The sequence below is a fragment of the Xyrauchen texanus genome, chromosome 16, assembly GCF_025860055.1.
Source record: "Xyrauchen texanus isolate HMW12.3.18 chromosome 16, RBS_HiC_50CHRs, whole genome shotgun sequence".
Classification (NCBI taxonomy): domain Eukaryota; kingdom Metazoa; phylum Chordata; class Actinopteri; order Cypriniformes; family Catostomidae; genus Xyrauchen; species Xyrauchen texanus.
Window position 1 is genome coordinate 15,279,098 of NC_068291.1, and position 20,777 is coordinate 15,299,874.

The 20,777-nt window shown below is 38.1% G+C and overlaps 1 protein-coding gene across 1 annotated transcript in view; it reads right to left on the reverse strand.

The window, feature by feature from the left end:
• LOC127657008 (protein Daple) overlaps positions 1-20,777 on the reverse strand; it is an 86,967-nt gene that overhangs the window by 20,482 nt on the left and 45,708 nt on the right. Inside the window, exons 12-25 of the mRNA XM_052145622.1 lie at positions 19,221-19,365; positions 18,434-18,615; positions 18,207-18,344; positions 15,861-16,931; positions 15,639-15,766; positions 12,379-12,520; positions 11,989-12,174; positions 11,706-11,867; positions 8,394-8,671; positions 5,018-5,161; positions 4,268-4,454; positions 2,127-2,272; positions 1,948-2,037; positions 1,541-1,818 (exon numbers count right to left, since the gene is read on the reverse strand). Of these exons, the coding sequence (XP_052001582.1) occupies positions 1,541-1,818; positions 1,948-2,037; positions 2,127-2,272; positions 4,268-4,454; positions 5,018-5,161; positions 8,394-8,671; positions 11,706-11,867; positions 11,989-12,174; positions 12,379-12,520; positions 15,639-15,766; positions 15,861-16,931; positions 18,207-18,344; positions 18,434-18,615; positions 19,221-19,365 (3,277 nt within the window). The remainder of the gene's footprint in view (positions 1-1,540; positions 1,819-1,947; positions 2,038-2,126; positions 2,273-4,267; positions 4,455-5,017; positions 5,162-8,393; positions 8,672-11,705; positions 11,868-11,988; positions 12,175-12,378; positions 12,521-15,638; positions 15,767-15,860; positions 16,932-18,206; positions 18,345-18,433; positions 18,616-19,220; positions 19,366-20,777) is intronic.

Here is a 20,777-nt window from a genome sequence, read left to right on the forward strand (position 1 = left end):
GCAAGTTTATCAAAACTAAAACATCTTTGTGAGATAGTGGTCTTCCTTTTATATAAGCGAGTCTAAAGAGCTCTAGATGTGGACACTGATGTTTTTCTTAATGGAACGCAGAAGACAAAAAGAAGGCAGTACTCAAGACGTGTTTTCCACATATATCACATTAGAATTGGTTTATATACCATTATATAAATAGATATAAATTAGAGGTCAACCGATATTGGATTGTGACGATTCAATAATGTGTTGAAATTATAATCTGCCAATAGTTTTTTAAAATTGGTATCCTATATTAAATGTTCTTAGTATTAGTTTCCTGTGATGGGGAGGGCCAGACTGAGGCTACAAGAGTCCAAATTTAATTACATTTTAGATGCCGTGTTTTCCCTCTGTAGGGCGCAGAGCATGCGCCCTACAGATTTAATTAAATCGAATTCTTTTGAAGTTTGACAATCACATATCAAGTTCATATCACGATTCCTGTCTTTCCGCCCCCAAATTTAAGACCTCTTTAATAACAATTAAGACTTTGTTTTATCATTTAAGATATTTAAGACTTTCTATGACCTCACAATTTGGAAAACTGAATTTAAGACATTTTAAGATGTCTTAAGGACCTGTGGGAACCCTGTCTTAACCCGTTTGTTTGATTGGACTGTCAAAGATACCAAATTGGATACGAAATGCGAACTACCCATATTTTCAAGATGATAACTTGAAATTAAATATGCAACATAGTGAGGTCCTGTGACAACACTGTAGTATATGAATGATTTGAACTAAGCTCGTTTCAATATGTAGACCTCTTTATTCTTTTTATTTTCAACTTCTTTTATTACTGACACTTTTATTTCTTGGGTGCTTTTAATTCTTTAACTCCTTTGATTTAAATGTTTTGCCAATTTTAGATTTTTTTGTGAATCACTTCATATGATATATTAAATAAATGTATTTACACAGCCATTACAATTGTGGGAAACAATGTATCGTGCGCTCAAATGTAATATTTGTGTAAAAATGTGGCTGTATTGATTCTGGTGCACAGCTGACAGCACGCTGATTAAGGAGACGACATTCAGGTGCAGTTGCAGATAATCAATACCAGAATCATTATACATGACTAAGATGTACTATTTTCATTATCTGGTGTCTACCATCAAACCTTTTTGTGAGCACAGTCCAATTTTAAAGTATCCCAAAAACTACAACCTGTGATGCTATCATTTTAACCCACGGTTGTGTTTTCAAATTAGCCCAATTTGTCATGAAACCCTGGGAACATTGCTCAACACTGCCTTGGGGAAGACGGAGCGAGAGGACAAGGGTGCAGTGGGTTTCTCGCTTGATTGACAAGGATTTTTCTTTTTTAACAGAGTTGGGGAATAGATAACTTAAAATAAAAGAACCGGTTACAATAAGTCACTTATTATTTCGAACTGGGAATTCCAATTCATTTAAGTGAGTCCGTTTTTTTCGTATGGTTCATGTAAAACTATTATTGAACTAAATTGATGTGAACTAGCCCTGTGACAGCAGAACTCACCTCGTCCGTTTTGGGCAGGTGAGAGTGTGGGAGACTGTATGTGGTTCTCCTCATTGTTCATGGAGTCCAGATTTAGGCGTGTCTGTCTAGGGGGGAGTGGTGGTGGAGGAAGAGTTGGGGCACTCTCAGGACAGTCTATGGCTGTAGGGATTTCTGGAAGGGGGATGTCAGGGGCACTCCGGATCCTCTCACGTGGACCATCCACTCGCTCCCGAGAATTTTCTTTCTTAGGCTTGATTAGTTTTGCTATTGCTTTAGCTCCGACCCACTGCCGGCTCCTGAATGATGAACGAAAATTGAAAAGCAAATATCAAAACATTAAGGTTGTTGAACAGCCCACAGAGTAAAGTAAAGAACTCTTATTTACAGTGTCTTATTAGTGTCTTTTATGTTACAGATGAGCTCACTTTTTAGGAGTCGGGTCATAAAACTTGTATTGGTCCATGATCTTCTCCTCTAATTTCTCCTTATGTCGTCTCAATGAATTCAGCTTATCACTGCAAGAGGAATCAGTAGCAATGAGGAGGTGGGATCAGCAAGTTTCATAATTAAAATATGATCTTTTTCGCTCTTGCTTGCTGCTCACATGTACTGTTTCTGTTCTTCATGGTAGAGTTCTTTGCTCTCCATGGTTCTCTCCAGCAGTGTCTGGTTTTGCTGGCTGAGCATCTGGATCTGACTGAGAAGATGGTGGTTTTCTTCCTCCAAGTTTCCTTTTAGACGGGTTAGCAGCTAAAAATAGTGAGAAAAATAGAGATCACTTACAGCGGGTAACTAAAAATCTATTATGGCTCCTGACCGAATCACAGCGCTAAAGACTTGGATTTGTGTGTTATTAATAAATCTATTAAAACAAAAAGAAACTGAATGTTTAGTTTGTTGTTTATGTTAAATGGGGAAAAACATGATGATGGAATAATGAAGCTATTTAGAATGGAAACAATATCTTTTCTTGTTCGAGACCATATCGTTTTGAACCGTCTCTGCAGAGGCTGCATGTTAAAAATTCTTTAACCCTTATGCACTGTTTGGTCATTTTTGAGCGAAACCGATTTTGTTTCTTCCTTTATCTAATGGTACGAGACTTGGTGACTTTCCATCCAGTTCATATCTGAATACACACAAAAAAAAAAACTGTAGTTGATTTGATCATTCTAAGTGACAGAACTAAAAGTCAAATGTGACTGCCACAGTAAATGAAAGGGAAACACATAAAATCATTTTATTTTGCATAATTAATTATAGAAAATCTAAAAAACAGCCACAATGCAGAACACACACACAGTGTGGGTGAGACTACCAAACACTGATTAGACTACCCCACACACACACACACACACACACACACACACACACACACCCACACACCCACACACACCCACACAAACTCACTCACTCACTCACTCACTCACATACATGTTGGTGCAGCTATCATTATGAGGACTCTCCATAGACATGATGATTTTTATACTGTATGAATTATAGATAATATCCCCTAAACCTCACAAAAATATTTTCAGTAAATCATAACTTAGTATGTTTTTAAGTGATTTGAATTATGGGGACACTAGAAATGTCCTCATAACCCACATTTAAAGCATTATACCCTTGTAAATACCAGTTTGTAACCTAAAATAAAAGTCCTCGTAAACCACTTAAACCTGCGCACGCGCACACGCACACACACACAAACACACACCAAAATTAATTGGTTAGATCATATCACATCTACAATGTTGAACAAAGACAAAGATCCCCCATTTAGCCTTAACAGACTGTAGGGGCAAGTGCTGTTAGCGAGCACCTATGAAGGCCGAAACGGTACACGAGAGGGTGGGTGGCCAGCACCACGCCCGACTGCCTTTGTCTCCCCAGTGGCGATATTTTACACACCGCACCAGGTACTCATATTAGGGCTGAGTCGACCTAGAGGATGCCCGGGACCGGTTCAGATAATCGTCACTGGTGTTGGCCATGAGTGGGAATCGAACTCCGGTCACCAGGTTCGTAGAGCAGCGCACTAACCGCTACACTACTGCTGCACACATGTTGAACACACACGCACACGCACGCGCACGCACACACACCTGCACACACACGCACACGCACGCACGCACGCACACGCACGCGCACACGCACACACGCACACACATTCATCTTGCTACGACCAGGGATAAATAAGGTTATTACTTGTTTAATTCAAGTAATGTTTAGTAGAGGTGTGAATCTTCACTGGCCTCACCATTCGATTACGATTCAAAGGGTAACGATTTGATTATAAAACGATTCTCGATGCATCATGATGCATCTTGTCCTTCAACTTCTTTCTTTTTTTTCAGTTTCTTCAAAAATAAAATGTTTTACTCTATTTTTTTTCCCCCTTACAGCTTTTTATTTAACAGCTGTTTTAAAAATTTGAATGTGTCAAATTACATAACCTGGCCCTTTACATTCAGTATGAGCTGTGAACAAACATGGAACATCCACAAGATTAAATAAATGCTTCTATAGTTTAAAATTATAAGATCTAAACACCCCAAAACCCACTCAAAATGCACAGCTCTAGTCCTTTTACATAACTAAAAGCAATTTCATAGCAATTAAAAAAAAGTACACTCTTAATGTTTCCGGTCACTTTTGACCGGGAACAACAGTAATGTGATTCATTAATGAACAAGGCATTAGGGTTAAACAGACTTTATTTCCATTCTTTTCAGTCTCACTCACCTCGCAGTGGTTGTCTAGTTTGGTCATGGAGATGTCCAGGCCCTGATGCTGCTCTTTCAGCTGGTCATATCGTGCCTGCCAACGGTTCAGTTCCAGCTGAGAGTCGTTCAGAGATGTCTTCAGTTCTTTAGTCTGCAGCTGCAGGCTGTCGTACTCCTGCCTCAAATGTGTGTGCGTCTGCGACAGTCTGCAGGTATAGAAATAGAGTCAAAGTTATGGTCAGTCTTTATGATACTTTACTTCCTTATTTTGGCCTGTTTCTAACCGGAGTGTATTATAGAGTGTACAATATTAACATTTATAGAAGTATAAAATATGTATTCTGTCAACACAATTCTTATAAAAGCAAGTAGAGAAGCATCAACATTGTCATCTTAATTAGTTTTATTGTTATAATAATAATAGTAGTTTGTTGCCAATAACTGAAATGATGGCTGATCTATTTCATCTAAAAGGTTTTGCATGCATATTTCAGGCCCGAAACATTATGACATACAGCAGAAAAGATGGTTAACTTTAAAGTACTTTTAAAAGAGTACTGAAGACTATCATTAGCAAGTATTAATATGGCCACTGATATGTTGAGCATCTATGAAAACCAAAGCTGTAATGCTGTCTCTATTTTCTACTACAGCCAGCAGAGTGCAGTACATATTCACCATGAAAACTTATCCTCAGCCTGTTCAATGGTTTCAACTGAAAACTTATTAGTTAGGGTGTTTTGCTGCTAAAAAAAAAAAGGTCTCTAACCTTTCTATCTTTTCCTTTAAACTGCTGTTTTCCCCCTGGATAAGAGTGTTTTTGTGAATTTCTTCTCCCAGTCTCTCCCTCTCTCTGTGCAGGGATGCCTCGACTGCCTCCATAGCCTCCTTCTGCTTCAGGAGAACCATATACCTGCACACAGAAAAAAACAGCTATTTCATCCCAACACTCATTCACAACTCACACAATCCATGTGTAGAAACAAACAAGCAATTATTGATTAACAGTAACATAGAGCAGGGTTTCTCAAAGCGGGGGTTCACCAAGGGGGTTTGTGATGGAACTGCAAACGGGTTTGTGAAAAGTGAGGTAAGAATGCCAAATTATATGATTTTTTAATTATAATAAAAAAAAAAACTTATATAAGATATACTTTAACAATATAAAACACTACAATGAATGTAATATCATTAATTAAATTATACATTAAACTATTTGAATGAATAACAAATTCGTTTTAATTTACCATTTATTTAAATTAAATAATTAAAATCAATAATTTTTTTCATAATAATTTAACAAGATAGGTGTGATAGAAATACCAATGCCAAATAAAAGATATATCTTTTAATTATAAAATGTAATAAATTAGAAAAAAAAAATTATCATCATGATCATATGTAACATTAATTAAAATAAAAATGTAAATTTATCAACAAATTCATTTAAATAAGTGTGAGAGGAACAGGAATGCCAATGGCAAATTATATGATGCATTTTCACATGATAATAAATAATATATACTTTAACGATATAAAACAATACAATTAAATGAAACATCATTAATTAAATAATACATTTAAATTGTTAATTAACACATTAATTGATAAATTAGTTTCAATGAATTATCAATTATTTATTTAATTGAAATTATAATAATTAACTAATTGATTTATTTTTAAATAATAAATTAACTAGATAGGTGTGACAGGCCAATGCCAAATAAATGACTTCAAATTATATTATTAAATAAATTTTAAATTATAAAATGTTATAAATTGGGTAAATAATGTATTTTTAATAATATAATACAATAAATATAATATCATTAAATTGTAAATTTTAATTATAAATATGTTTTATATGAATTTATATAAAACATTTTTTTTTAAATAAATTAATGAGATAAGTGTGACAGGAATGCCAACGCCAAATTATATGATGTATTTTTAAATTATAATAAATAATAAATATCTATTTAACAATATAGTACAACACAATTAATGTAGCATCATTAATTATACATTTGAATTATGTTAATGTATAACATATTAGTTTGAATTCATTACGAATTATTATAATTTAAATGATCAAAATTATTAATAAATTAATTACCTTTAAATAAAAAATTAACGAGGTGTGATAGAAATTAAATTATATATCTTTAATTGATCAAAAATTTATAAAGTTGATAAAATATTTTAAATAATATAACAAAATTCATAAGAGTCTACTGTTTCAACTGTGTGTATTTTACAGCATGCAACCATTCACACTCTTTTTTTATCTTTCTAATAAAGTTCAGCACTATTTTATTTTGAGTGCTATTTTTCAAGCGTTATTTTTCAATCATTATCAATTTTAAATACTATTGTCTGATTTATCGTTTATCGGCAGGTACTGCCCAACTTAGTTATCGGTAAAATCCACTATTGATCGACCTCTACTATAAACATTGATAAAAAAAAACAATATTTAAATAAATTAATAATTTAAAAAAATATGCATCTAAAACAAATCCTATTTTTAGTTTTTTTTTAATGATTTGTCATAACGTAAAGATGTTGCCAATTCATTGCATTTATTGAAAGGTTAGCATTGCTTCAAATCTTATCGGATACCTTCAAGTTTTTTAGTTCATATGGGGTACAACAGACAAAAAAGGTTTTGCTCTGTGTTGTAAAAGGATGGTGGTCATTTTACAATTTTTACTGTACAGTATTAACTTTTCCCAGTTAACTTGTACCCACTGTTGAAATCGGTATCTAAAAAGCTCATTGTGATACACAATAGCATTAACCAAGACAAAACTGACATTCTTATATAGTAAGCAGTCAGAGTCAACAAAAATGTAGAACAAAAAAGAAATTTGTATATAACAAACATTTCCAGGGTTGCCTGCCATGGTGAAAAAACATCTAACCATTTTGACCAGTACGGCTCACACGATGACAAAAAAAAAGCATTTTTTGAAGCATGAATGTTTTGGGTGATTTACTACATTTTGCAGACATGCAATAGAGCTGTGATGTCCTATAAAAAAGTTGTGACAATTGCACTTACAGTTTAGAGAATGTCAAGACCGTTTCAAAAAATGAGCCAAAGCGATTGAGAAAAACTGCAATAAATAAAGTAATTAGGAAATGGAGTATGTGTGACATATGGAGTGTTGGACATGAACGCTGAAGCCGGTTAACATTACAGCTGATTGGGCCCCTGACAACCATCTGGTGACACCCTCAGCTGAGGCCCTGAGAGACACTTCTGCATTATTCATGAGAGAGAGAAATAAAAGAGGCAAAGCCGTGTTTTTTCTTGCTTTAACAAAAGAGACAACTTTCCACATCGCACCATGGAAAAATGAGTGTGACAGGCACGCGTGAGCATTAGTGTGTATTAAAGTGGAGTTGTGTGTGTGTGTTCTCATGTTTGGGGTTGTGACCCACCTCTAAAAACCACTCCCTTTCCCAGAGGTGCCATTCAACATTCAAACAATATATACAGTACTACAAGAAAACAGAATCAGGTCTTAATGCCAATGAACATGTTATTAATTACTAAACATTTGGGTATAATCATGATAAAACTCTACATTGAATAACTGGAACTAAAACAGAATAATCTTTTTATAGAGAAGAGTTTAGCCCTAGCCCTAAACCCTGACTGCTACTTGCTATAAAGGGTCATCCTTGTGCCTCTGTCACTGTCAGCAGTCTTAATGGTGTGGAGTCATTGTGGCGTCTCCGCACAGACCAGACACAGCTCATTACTCTATTGTTACACACACTCTTAACACGCAGACAAAGAGAAGACAGAAAGATGCATTGGCTGCCACCTATAGTATGTCAATAAGCCAAAAAAGGTCACCCACTCTGTTCTTTTAATTACTGAAGTAAATGGCTGATTGTGTGTTGTGTTCATCAACAATATACTATACAAAAGGTTTCTTGCTACATACTGCACATAGTATTATTTTATTAGGCAGTACACAGCATGTACTGCAATATATACTTAATAACAATATGCTAGTATTTTATATTGCATGTGGCCATTTTGTTATGTTATAGAGTTGGATGGTAAATGAATGCATGAGGTATGAATTTCACAGGAGCAGTTAGAGGGGAAGGATTGTAAAGAGACTGACTTGCTCTCCAGTGCACGGTGCTCCTCCTCCAGAGCTCTCTGGCTGCTCTTCAGAGCTGTGTGCTGAGCGATGAGCTGCTCATATTCGACAGCCTGTCTTTCATGCACACTGAGCAGGCGATCGTGGTCCTGTGCAACACGGTCGCGGGCCGTACACGCCTCCTCTCGCTTTTTCTGGAGAGACTCGGCCTCTGATTCCATTGTTTGCAGCTGGGCCTGTAAAGCTCCATACTGAGCCATGAGAGATGAACTCTGGGAGCTTAGTGTTGAGTTTTCCACCTAAACACATGCAGACAAAGGCAACAGTGAAAAACTGAACTTTAAGACATCTAAAAGAGGATTTTTCCAATGTTTGAATGTTTGTTTCCAGGACATTTTATGCGCCCAAGTGGTGTATTATTAAAAACACACGAGATGTCATGATGTACATTGTGGTTATTGGATCGTTAACTTTCTGATTTCCGTATTTGAGAGTTTAATTACATTTTATTATTAAAACGGTATCTAATTAAATTAATCCATAAAAACGTTAAATTCAAATGAAAATAGAATTACTTTACTTACATTTTGAACAAAACATTGCATTATTTTTACAGCCATATAAAAAGAGTAGAATAATCTTTTCATATTTTTTTCCCCTTTCACGCATCCATTTAAATTGAGCTTTCATTTTGGTGTTTCTGTGTGTATTTTGATGGCAGTTCCTCATCTCCAGATAAGCAGTTCTCTACATGGCCCCGTGCGATTATATAAACCCCAAAAGCTGTGATAAACACATACACTGATGAGCCAAAACATTATGACCACTCACAGGTGAAGTGAATAATGTTGATCATCTCCTAACAAGGCCACATGTCTAGGTCTGGGTAGATTAGATAGTAAACGAACACTTAGTTCTCGTAGTCAATGTGTTGAATGCAGGAGAAATGGGCAGAGTGAAGACCTGAGTGACTTCGACAAGGGCCAAATTATTATGGCCAGGCAACTGGGTCAGAGCATCTCTGAAACGGCAAGGCTTGTGGGGTGCTCTCGGTCTGCAAAGGTAGGTACCTACCGACAGTGGTCTGAGGAGGGACAAACCACAAACCGGCGACAAGGTGTTGGGCGACCAAGGCTCATTCGTGCGTGAGAGTACCCCGTATGGTCCGAACTGACAGAAGGTCTACTGTGGCACATATCACAGAACATTTTAATGATGGTTATGGGAGGAATGTGTCACAACACACAGTGCATCGCACCCTGCTGCATATGGGGCTGCGTAGCCGCAGACCAGTCAGAGTGCCCATGATGACCCATGTCCATCGGCGAAAGTGGCAACAATGGAAACGCGAGCGTTGGAAATGGACCTTGGAGAAGTGGAAGAAGGTCGCCTGGGCCGATGAGTCCCATTTCCTTTTAAATCACATGGACAGCTGTGTACATGTTCATCATTTACCTGGGAAAGTGATGGCACTAGGATGCACTTTGGAAAGATGACAAGCCAGTGGAGGCAATGTGATGCTCTGGGAAATATTCTGCTAAGAAACCCTGGGTCCGGCCATTCATGTGTACGTTAATTGCCACCTACCTAAACATCGTCGCAGACCAGGCACACCCCTTCATGGCAATGGTATTCCCTGATGGCAGTGGCCTTTGGTCTCAGTGAGACTTTCTTGATGCCGCATCCATGCTAGTTGATGTTCTGTTGCAGGTACATCAGGACTACTCCCAGTGAATGCCCATGCCCCGTTTCTTGCTCTCTCATTGGCTGTAGGTCAACGCTGCAGTTGTATTCAGTCAACACATTTCAAATTGTGCGATTTGGAATCACAGACAGGTCCAGATATTTAATATTCTAGATATCTCGCTGACATCGGCGATGCATCTGTACTTCTCTCAGATCATGTCTTTATACATTGCATTGCATATTTTTTAAAGTTAGGGAAGCTGAAGTTTATAGTAATGGAAATATTTTGTGATGAAACATCTTTTTATAATCTAAAAAAACAATAATAAAAGTGCCAAGACAACCCAGAAATACAATGTTCTCAAAGACACAAGTCTAAAGAAGTTACGGTTCAAGAAGAAATGTAAAATCGCTGGAAGCTTACAGAGTAAAAAGACAACACAAAATCTGACTGCACTGCTTGGCTATTATGAATTAAACTACGCCGCATTTTTAAAAATGGACTTTGGAGACAGGCTCGTTTAGTTCATGAGACTCTAATATATAAGATAATATACCATAGTTTGTTGAAGAACGATGACGAAGGGTAATTCTTTCAGGCGAGATCTCATGTAAACAATGGAGAATATATCAATATTTCTCAGGTGTATCACTTTTAAGGACAAAAAGTGCAACTGGATGTTTTTCAATGAACACTTGACATGGACGGCAAAACTATTGGCTGGATTAATCGGCTATCAGCCTCTGCAAAATCTCTACTAGATATGGTTTAGTTCCCTCCTTCATTGTAAGTTTATTAGCTTTTTCACCTGTTTTCTCATCTGTCAGGTGGAAATCAGAAGTCTGATTTAATATTTAAAGATGAAATGTTGCATCCTATATCGAATCAATACGGGGCACGATTTGTCCCGTGTTTAAGCTGGTCCGATGGTGTCACCGCTAAATCGTTCAAGATCATTAAGGTAACCTTGATATTCATTGAAAATTGTGACTACGGTTGGTAAGTAGGCATAATTAATCATGACACCGGACTGTAATAAGGATTACTCATACTATCAAAGCAATTTAAGTTTAAAGTACCACCTGTTTTCTCCAGGGGGCAGTAAGCAAAACTCCAGCTGTATAGGCAACACGCACCTTGTACAGAGAACAAACCACATTCAAGATGACAGCACAAGATGACGCATTCTTGCATTCAAACACAGCTTGATGGAGAGAAAATCCTAACGTCCAAATAAAGCATCCATTGAAGCGTCCTTAAACAAGACCCTATAATAAATCTTGGACTGATTGACAAATTCAATTAAAAAATGGTTTGCTGGCCAATGATTGGCTTATGTTCAGTAATATGGAAATAAACAATCTATTGGATTCTAAAGCCAGTCTTACCAATGGTTTACTCGTCTGCTAAAATAATATAATGAATTTTATAATGAATATAATGAAAATCGGGATTATTTTTTACAATATATACTGAATATTGTATTTGTAATTATTTAAAAAACTATTTAGAATTATTTCATCATTATATATTGAATTATTGTTATGAGCGGCTTTCTCTGCAAATGTTTATATATTCGATTAATTGCGATTAATCGGCATACTGTGTAATTACTTCTATAGAAAATGTAGACCTGTGCATTGTACCTGTAGTTTAGCAGTTTCTTTGTGAAGTGAGGTGGTGTACTCTTGTAAGGACACTGCCTGTTTCTGCAGTGCAAGCGTTTGAGCATTGAGCTGTGCGTTCTGAGAATCCAGCTGCTTCAGCTGCTCCTTCAGAAGATGCTTCTCAGTCTGCAGGGCAGCATTCTGTAGATAGCGTTTACACAGGTATGACACAATACTGAAGATCTAACATAATACTATTGTATAATAATAATAATAAGAGAGTCAAATTCCAGGCTGGGTTGGTATAAATCTGCGTTCTTACATTCTTTTCAACATCGATTAGTCTGTCTTTCATCTTGAGGAGCTCAGCTGTGGCCTCCCTATGCTCCGTCTCCCACTTCTCTTTGTCTGTGCTCTGTCTGACATGTCCCAAAGTCTGCTGGGAGATCTCAGAGTGCGCCGCCTCTTCCTCTTGCCTTTGCTTTAGGGCCTCTAGGTTCTTCTTTACCTGGAGAGAAAGAGAGATCACTCATAAATCACTCATGTTTCAGCACAAAACTGTCTGCATTTCACTAGCACACTTGCAAAGGGATGTAATAACTCACAATAACTGGATATCAGAAGAAACCTATCACAGACTTGCATATATATACTTTTTATTGTCATACATGTAGCTTGAAAAAGCTTCAAAATAAGGAAGGAGGGTGCTTACAGTGGTGAGTTCAGTGCGAAGTTGCTGGTTTAAGCTGCAGCTCTCCTCCAGGCGAGACTCGAGACTCTGAATCTTCTCTTCTCTCAACTCCAGAGTCTTCTTCAGTGCCGACTCAATTTTTGTCTCCAGGATCTTATATTTACTAAAAGCAAAGCATCGGCATATCAGTGTTCAATGTAATTGAGTCCAAGAATCTGGCCAATCATCAATAGTGTCCTTAAGCTATTTTTTGGTTGTTTGTGCGAGTAAAGTTGGGAGGAACATTTTACCTCGCAATACTGAAGTGATTTTCGAATCGCCAAAATTAAAACTCAGAACAAGCAAAGAATAGACGGCTTTAGCTAAATTCTGAATCACATTCAGTAGAATACATCAATGTAATACAGTACTTAACTTAAATTACTGCAGTTTTATTGTATTGTGACCCAGATATCGATATCATATTGTATCACCAGCTCCCTACTGCATCACACCCCTATTTGACAGGTAAAGCAAGACCAACTAAACCTTTTGCTGAATTTGTGCTACAATACGATCTGCTACAGTCTAGAGCACAAATATTAAAATATCAGTTGAGCGAAGACGTTTTTATATATGCTTAAAATGATTTTAGCAGTAAAGATAGATTTCAAAAACTGCTCTAGGCAAAGAGGATTCATATGTAAGGAATTTAACATCACATATCATTGAAACACACGTATAAACACTCTAAGGAACACTGACCTACACACACACACACACACACACACACACACACACACACACACACACACACACACACACACACACAAACCTCAATCTTGGTAGAATTACTTAGCCCAGTGGAATGTGAAGAATAGTCAGTTTCTTCAAACATTAAGCGATTAAGACCAGCTAGCATTTCACTACACTATAAGCAGGCGAGGAATGCTGTTGTTTCCATTCAGCCAATAATGAGGTTAAAGGTGGAGTTCCAGTGAAAACTAATCAAAGAGTAAATACATTCTAAACATCGGGCCTGTAATTACTTCATACTCTGGCCTCAATATTAAATAAATAATTATAAACACACGACTGCACACAGCACAGCTCCAAATAACCACAATAAGACTGTATAAAGTTTATAACAGGCCAATGCATCACAGTGCTGTAAATACAGAATGAATAGAAAGAGACTTTAGAACTGTAACTCAAAGAAGCTCAAATGCAGTGTTGGTAAAGTCTGAAATGCAAGCACCACAATTGGCAGTTGTCTACAAACTCACCTGCTACACCTTTCAGAAGGCAGCATCCGCAAAACAAACAATACACACTTTATAGGATCTTACAAGACCCCATTCATGTACATCACCAATCAAAACATCGACATGACCAGTTTTGTTATTTAAGGAATAGTTTAGACAAAAATTGCAATTCTGTCTTCATTTACTCACCCCTCATGTCGTTGGAAACCTGTATGATGTTCTTTTTTTACCTAACTTTATGCAACTTTATTCTTTATAATTACAAAGGAGACATTTTTTGTTATGTTTTCAAGTCATCTGATGGCATAATAACCATCATTTAAAGGGATAGTACTACTACTCTAGTTCTCTTAGAATGTGCAAAAGACACATCAAAGTCTTCTGGTTGGCTGATCAAAGAATGTGTCTGCGGCCCGTGGGAACATTTTTGTTTCCTCTTTATGCACTAGTGCCATCACAGAGGCCGGAGAGATATCTTACGACACTTATATCAGTGATCTCTTTCAGGGAGAAGACATTTTTCTGCACACCATTTCATAAAACAATTTAAAAATAAACAGCTGACAGCACATTTAAAGTGGAAATTTATAGCAAAGAAGGACTATAAATATTATACATATCATTAGATATATTCATTAGAAACTATATCGGTTTCTCACCCACACTTTCATTCTGAAGACATGGATTTAAACATTGGATTCATATTGATTAATATAATGCTGCCTTTATGTGCTTTTTGAACCTTCAAAGTTCTGGCCACCATTTACTTGCATTGTATGGACCTTCAGAGCTGAGATATTCTTAAAAAAATCTATGTTTGTGTTCAGGAGAAGAAAGAAAGTCAGACACATCTGGGATGGCATGAGGGCGAGTAAATGATGAGAGAATTTTCATTTTTGGGTGAACTATCAATTTATCCTCCTCTGCATAGTTCTTCAATCTCATTCTCACTTACGTATATTTAAACTGCCATGTTAAGTTTGGTTACAAAACACGCGAGCACCAATGGTGTTTGGCATTACTGATGATGATATTCAAATATATGAGAACGAGATTTCAGACTGTTCTAGGGATGATCATTTTGTCTACTCGAGTACTCAAAGTGTGTGTGTGTTGGGGGGCAGTTATGTCTATGTACATACAGTATATGTCAGACATATCTTTTTGGCTACTGCATTGCATCTTGTTGTTCCAGTTTCTCACCCATTTCTTGTTACAGGCTGTTAAGACCTAATCTGTTACAAATACTACAGATGATGTAATTATCATAATATAGCGCATCAAAATGCATCTCTCTGCTCTTCCTGGTGGTGGTGTAGTGGTCTAAAGCACATAACTGCTAATCAGGTAGTCAGACGGTTGCTGGTTCGAACCCCACAGTCAATACCATTGTGTCCTTGAGCAAGGCACTTAACTCCAGTTTGCTCCAGGGGGATTGTCCCTGTAATAAGTGCACTGTAAGTCGCTTTGCATAAAAGCATCTGCCAAATGCATAAATGTAAATGTCCTCCTACAGGTTACCTTAATTATCTTAAGTGTGCTCCACTGTTTCGTAGTAGCTGGCTAAACAGTGTATTTGCAAACAGCGGTTGGCTTAACCAGAGACTCCGATACCATGTTTAATACGCTGTTTTATGTTGAAAATAGTTTCAAAGACCTATTTAACACATTTGTGTATAGTTGTCACTGAATTTCAAATTTTGTAAAAAGTCATGTCATGCATAATCATTATCGGGCATTCATCTCTAGACTATTCCTCACACATAGCTATCATATGACTAAAGAACACTTGGCAGTATACCGCTTGAGTTGTATGGACAACTTTTATGGTGTTTTGGTCATTTTTGGAGCTCAGCAATCCCAATCACATTCATTGCAATAAGAAGCAGATCCAACATTCTTTAAAATTTCTCCTTTTGAGCATTGTTCCTAATCAAAATAAAGTCATACATGTTTGGAACAAAATGAGGGTGAGCAAATGATGACAGAATTTACATTTTTGGGTGAACTATCCTTTGAATAACTTGATCAACTCACTTGTCTTCACAACTGTGCTCTTCCTGTAGGAGTTTCTCTCGATTCAAGCCGATCTTCTCCAGCTCGTGGCTCAGCTTTTCCAGTTCATTACACTGCTGCTGCACCCTCAACTTCTCATTCACCAGATCCTGTGCACCAAAATTCACAAAGCCACATTTACATTCAATTCCAGTAAATGAAGTGCAGAGCTCTTCTTTGGCTGAAATGCACTACGTGTCGTACCTCTCTCAGCATAGCCAGAGTCTTCTTATCCATGGTGGCCTGTTTCTGTAGGTCTTTATTCTCTCTCTCCAGCTCTTTGAGTCTCCCTGTGGCCTCTTTGAGTCGGCTTAGCTCTTTATTGAGAGCTGTACCCTCTTTCTCCATGCTGGCCAGTCTGAGGCAGCTCTCCTCATGTGCTGCCTCCTTCACCTCCAACTGCTGCCTCAACCTACGCGACTCCTTCTCCAATTGCTTCCTCTCCTTCTCCGCCTGGCCCAGTTCCTGTTCCATTCCTCGCTTCTCTTTCTCCACAACCTCTGCCTGTGCCACTGCCTGCCTCAGCCCTTCCAGCTCCCATTGCAGATCCTTTATTTCAGTCTTGTTGTGCCTCAGTTCACCCTCTAGCCCCTGGATCTTAGTGGAACTGTTGTCCAGGGTCTGTTGGAGCCGTTGGTTCTCCTGGCTCAGGTTGCTACAGTTCATCTCCAGTCTTTCGCTCCTCTTGGCCTGGGAACGTAGCTCCTCTAGGGTGCGGATCATCTCCTCGTGTTCCCGCTCTAGCTCTGCATGTTCCTGCTGCAGTTGAGCCAGGCGAGCGGTGGCTGGTCGCAGGGTGTCCAGTGTACGCCGCTGTTCCAAGTTCTCCTTCTCAAGTTGCTGGTGGTCCTTCTCCAAAACAGCCAACCGCACGCTGGCATTCTGGGCCGTGTCGGCGAGCTTCTTCAACCTGCGGTTGTCTTGCTCTAGAGTTGCGTTCTCGCGCTCCAGGGCCTCGGCACGCTCGCTGCTGATCTTCAGGGAGGCGGCTTCTCGCTGCATCTGCTCACGGACTCGTTCCAGGCAAGCTACCTCCCTCTCCAGTTCCTCACAGCGTTCTTCTCGTTCTCGGAGAGACTCTAGCTCCTTAGTGGCATGTCGTTTCTCGGCCTCCATGCGAGCCAGTTTACCACCAGTTTCGGAAATGGTTTGGTGGAGGACACGGTTTTCTGTCTCCACCTCCCTCACACGAGCCTCGCTGTTCACTTGAGCGCGCTTCCGAAGGGAGCTCACCACCTGGGTCAGATGCTCCTTCTCCTGCTCCAGTTCTGAGATCTAACAAACACACATATTTAGCCTGTAAACATATAGAAATCTTTGCAAAAACTATACATGCTCCATTCAAGAACTGGTGAGCTGCCCACCCACGTAATATTTTTAGGCATCACAGGCAAGTTCCTGACACAATGACTGTTTCAAACAGTAGGCAGCAAAATTATGCAATATTATAAAATGTTTTGGCCAAAAATCAAAGACAGTATTGCATGTATTCTTCCCAGAATTTATCAAAGATGACTAGCATTGTGGGTGTGGAGTGGAGGGGGGCGGGGCGGGGCCGGGTCGGAATATCGCGCGCCCGGTCCCAATCGGCCTGATGAGGTGCGCGAGGGATAAAGGCGGCCGGTGACGATGGTTCGAGAAAGAGAGAATTACGGGCATGTCCGTCATGTGTGTGTTTATGTTTATGCTTTTGGTTTGAGTTTAATTTAATATAAATTATCATTTATATTGACAAGCCGGTTCTCGCCTCCTTCTTGCCCATCATTAACTGTGTTACAGTGGGTTATGTTTATTATACACTCACTGAGCACTTTATTAGTAACACTAATAGTAACACAGTCCAAATAAAGTGCCAAACGCAGTCTTCTGCTGTTGTAGCCCATTCGCCATAAGGTTCAACGTCTCACTACAATTGTCACTACAATTGTACAGAGTGGTTATCTGAGTTGCAATTGCCTTTCTGTCAGCTCGAACCAGTCTGGCCATTCTCTGTTGACCTCTCTCATCAACAAAGTGCCTACGTCTGCAGAACTGCCACTCAATGGATGTTTTTTGTTTTTGGCCCTTTTCTGAGTAAACTCTAGGGATTGTTGTGCATGAAAATCCCAGGAGATCAGCAGTTACAGAAATACTCAAACCAGCTCATCTGGCACCAACAATCATGCAATGTTCGAAATCACCATAATCACATATTTTCCCCATTCTGATGGTTGATGTGAACATCAACAAAGCTCTATCTACATGATTTTATGCATTACATTTCCATTTATTCATTTGACAGACGCTTTTATCCAAAGCGACTTACAAAAGAGGAAAACATAAGCGAATAATCTTGAGACGACAGTGTTTTTTTTTTTTTGTTTGTTTGTTTTTTTTTTGTGACTGGTTAAGTGCTCTTAGAAAAGATGTGTTTTTAGCCATTTTTTGAAGACAGAGAGTGAGTCAGCTGCAGCCACATGATTGACTGTGCTCAGTGAGTGTATTTCATTGTGTAACAATGAATGTTATGGTCAGCATGTTACAGAATGTGTTATTTTGTATTTTTTTTACCTGTCTCTCTTTATCTTCCTGAAGTGACTCCAGAGATTTCTCCAGCCTCTTTCTCTCATTTAGCAGCTCTTCTCTAAGGCTCTCCATGTCCTGAGTTGTCTGTTTCTCCTGGTCCAGCTGGGACTGCAGACGCTCCAACTGAAACACACAGCACAGCACAAATCAGCATTCTGCCTTATTATTAGCTGTCAGTAAACAGACAAAGGCAATAAGGAGGCAAGCAGAACCTTCTTGCTGAGGCTCTGGTTCTCTTTCTCCAGCTCTAGTGAATGTAGCTGACCCTCCTCCATGTTGATGGAGGCCTCTCTCAGCTCCTGGATTGTGCTCTGAAGACACTGATTCTCCTTCTCCAGCTTTAACAGACGACTGGATGCAGACTCATTCAGCTCAAACACAAATGACTTACGGGCTATTGAGGCGATAACAAAAAATTCAGTTAATGTTAATAAATTATTTATTTGTGAAATGTCAATATATCAGAAAATATGTGTATGTGTTTCCCTAAAAATGTGCACATGGCCTGAGGCTAGAGATATTCAAAACAGCTTTGACAGTCTTCTCGGGACAACATACATTTTCCTTGGACCTTATTAATGTCAATAAATATGCCCTCTTTTTAATTTCAAAACCACTATGATCACAACCTCCATTAGTAGCTTAAGTTCTGCTAAAAACTAGGGTGCTTTTAAGATAAGACGAACAAGGGCCGAAAGGGAAAAAAAAGACAGCTCACTACAGACTCTTGTGCATTTTGCATGAAAAAACTGCAAGTTTGTGTTGTGGAGCATAACGAGTATTAGCACTGGGAGTTTTTGTACATGGTTCTAAAAACAAACAAATGAACAAATTGACCCAAAGTCATTATGATTCTTTGTTTAGTGTTTTTAAAAGGTTGTTGGGTTGAATTAAAATTCCACATACAGTACAGCCTAGCATATAATCTATGTTCAGGAGTAAACAGACAGTATCTCAAAGGGTTTCAAACTGAACTGTAAGAGTCTGTTCTGGACTCACCTTCATTGACCTCATTGTTTTTGGCCAGCTGTTCTAGCTCCCAGCCCAGGTGAGCAGACTCATTCATGCTCTGTTTCTGAGAGAACTCAAGCAACATGTTCTCCTCCAGCAACTCATCCAGACGCTTCTTATCACTATCCCTGTCCTGAGAAACGCACAAATAGAATTGCTCTTATCCAGGCCAGGGCAAGGAAAAAGATGAACAAATCCCTTGTAATGCTTTCTAAAATCTCATAATCAGAATTTTTTACTTCTGGAGGATGATGCGAGTGGCGCTTGCCCCTGCAAAACTAGCTGACACAACTTTGGATGGTTGCTAAGGAGTTGGAGTGGTTGCTAGGGGGTTGCTATGGTGATCTAGGTGGGTAATGGGAAGTCGCAAGACAGTTGCTAGTGTACTTTACAATGCATGTAGGCATTATGACCAAAATGTAACAAATGTTTTAAAATTTGCAGACAAATTAGAAGTGTTCCGTTTTGATCATTTATTGATAATTTTGCACTGCACGGTAAAAATATCAAACTGATCAAATAGCCATGTGTCATGTGTTGTTGGAAAGCTCTCAAAGAGTAGAATACAACAACAGACAAAAATATAGTGAGTAATAGCAAAAAGTAAATGTCTTTGGCATACGTTACATGTAAAAAGGTGTTGCTTATATGCCGCTTTTTCGCTTAAAACTTTACAAAAAATACATGTAAAATAAAATATCCCATACCATTACTTAAGAGGATTATCTTTACAACGAGCCCACACACACACAACATAAATGGATGCAAAGATCATTAGATAATCCACATGAAGCACAATGTGCACATGGCACATAATGTGTTATCTGGCTAAAAACACATTAGCTTTCCTAGATCAGATGACTTAATTGGAAATTATGTAGTATGATGTCAAATGACATGGAACACTAAACCAGTCGTTTTAGGATTCAGATCGCTGCAACCAGAGGTGAAAGTCATCCAAATATGGGCAGAGAGGATCATTCACTGTAATTACATAATTCCACCAGGAGATGGTGCCAAGTATATGACACAGACTCAATGATGACTCAAATGACATAGAACAAAACTGAACGAAACATCGTTAATCATGCTTGCATGCTTTGGAGAGAGATCATACCTTTAGTCGTTGTTGCGTAATTTGTTTTTATGTATAATTATTATGTTTTATTTGTTTGGAGAGGCTTTTGGACACTTGGTGACTTTTTGGACACTATGAGAAATTATTTTTAATGCTATAACTTTTGATTGCTTTGTTGCATCAACACAAAATTGTACTCAGTTACAGGTGACATGATTGGGAACAAAACAAAAGCTACCTTATTTACACCTGAGATATACAAAGTCAAATAAAAAAAAGAAAAAAAAAAAGTAAATTTTTGGCTTACGTTTTTTCCCCCCTGCAGTTTCTTCAGCTGAGTCTTAGAATTTATCATAATCTATGTCATTAAAAAAAACAGAAAAGTTTTCTTTAAAATGATACCAAAAACTTTTTTTGGTGTGTTTTTTTAGTAATAAGCTTTTAATTTTGGGTTTGCCACTGAAAAA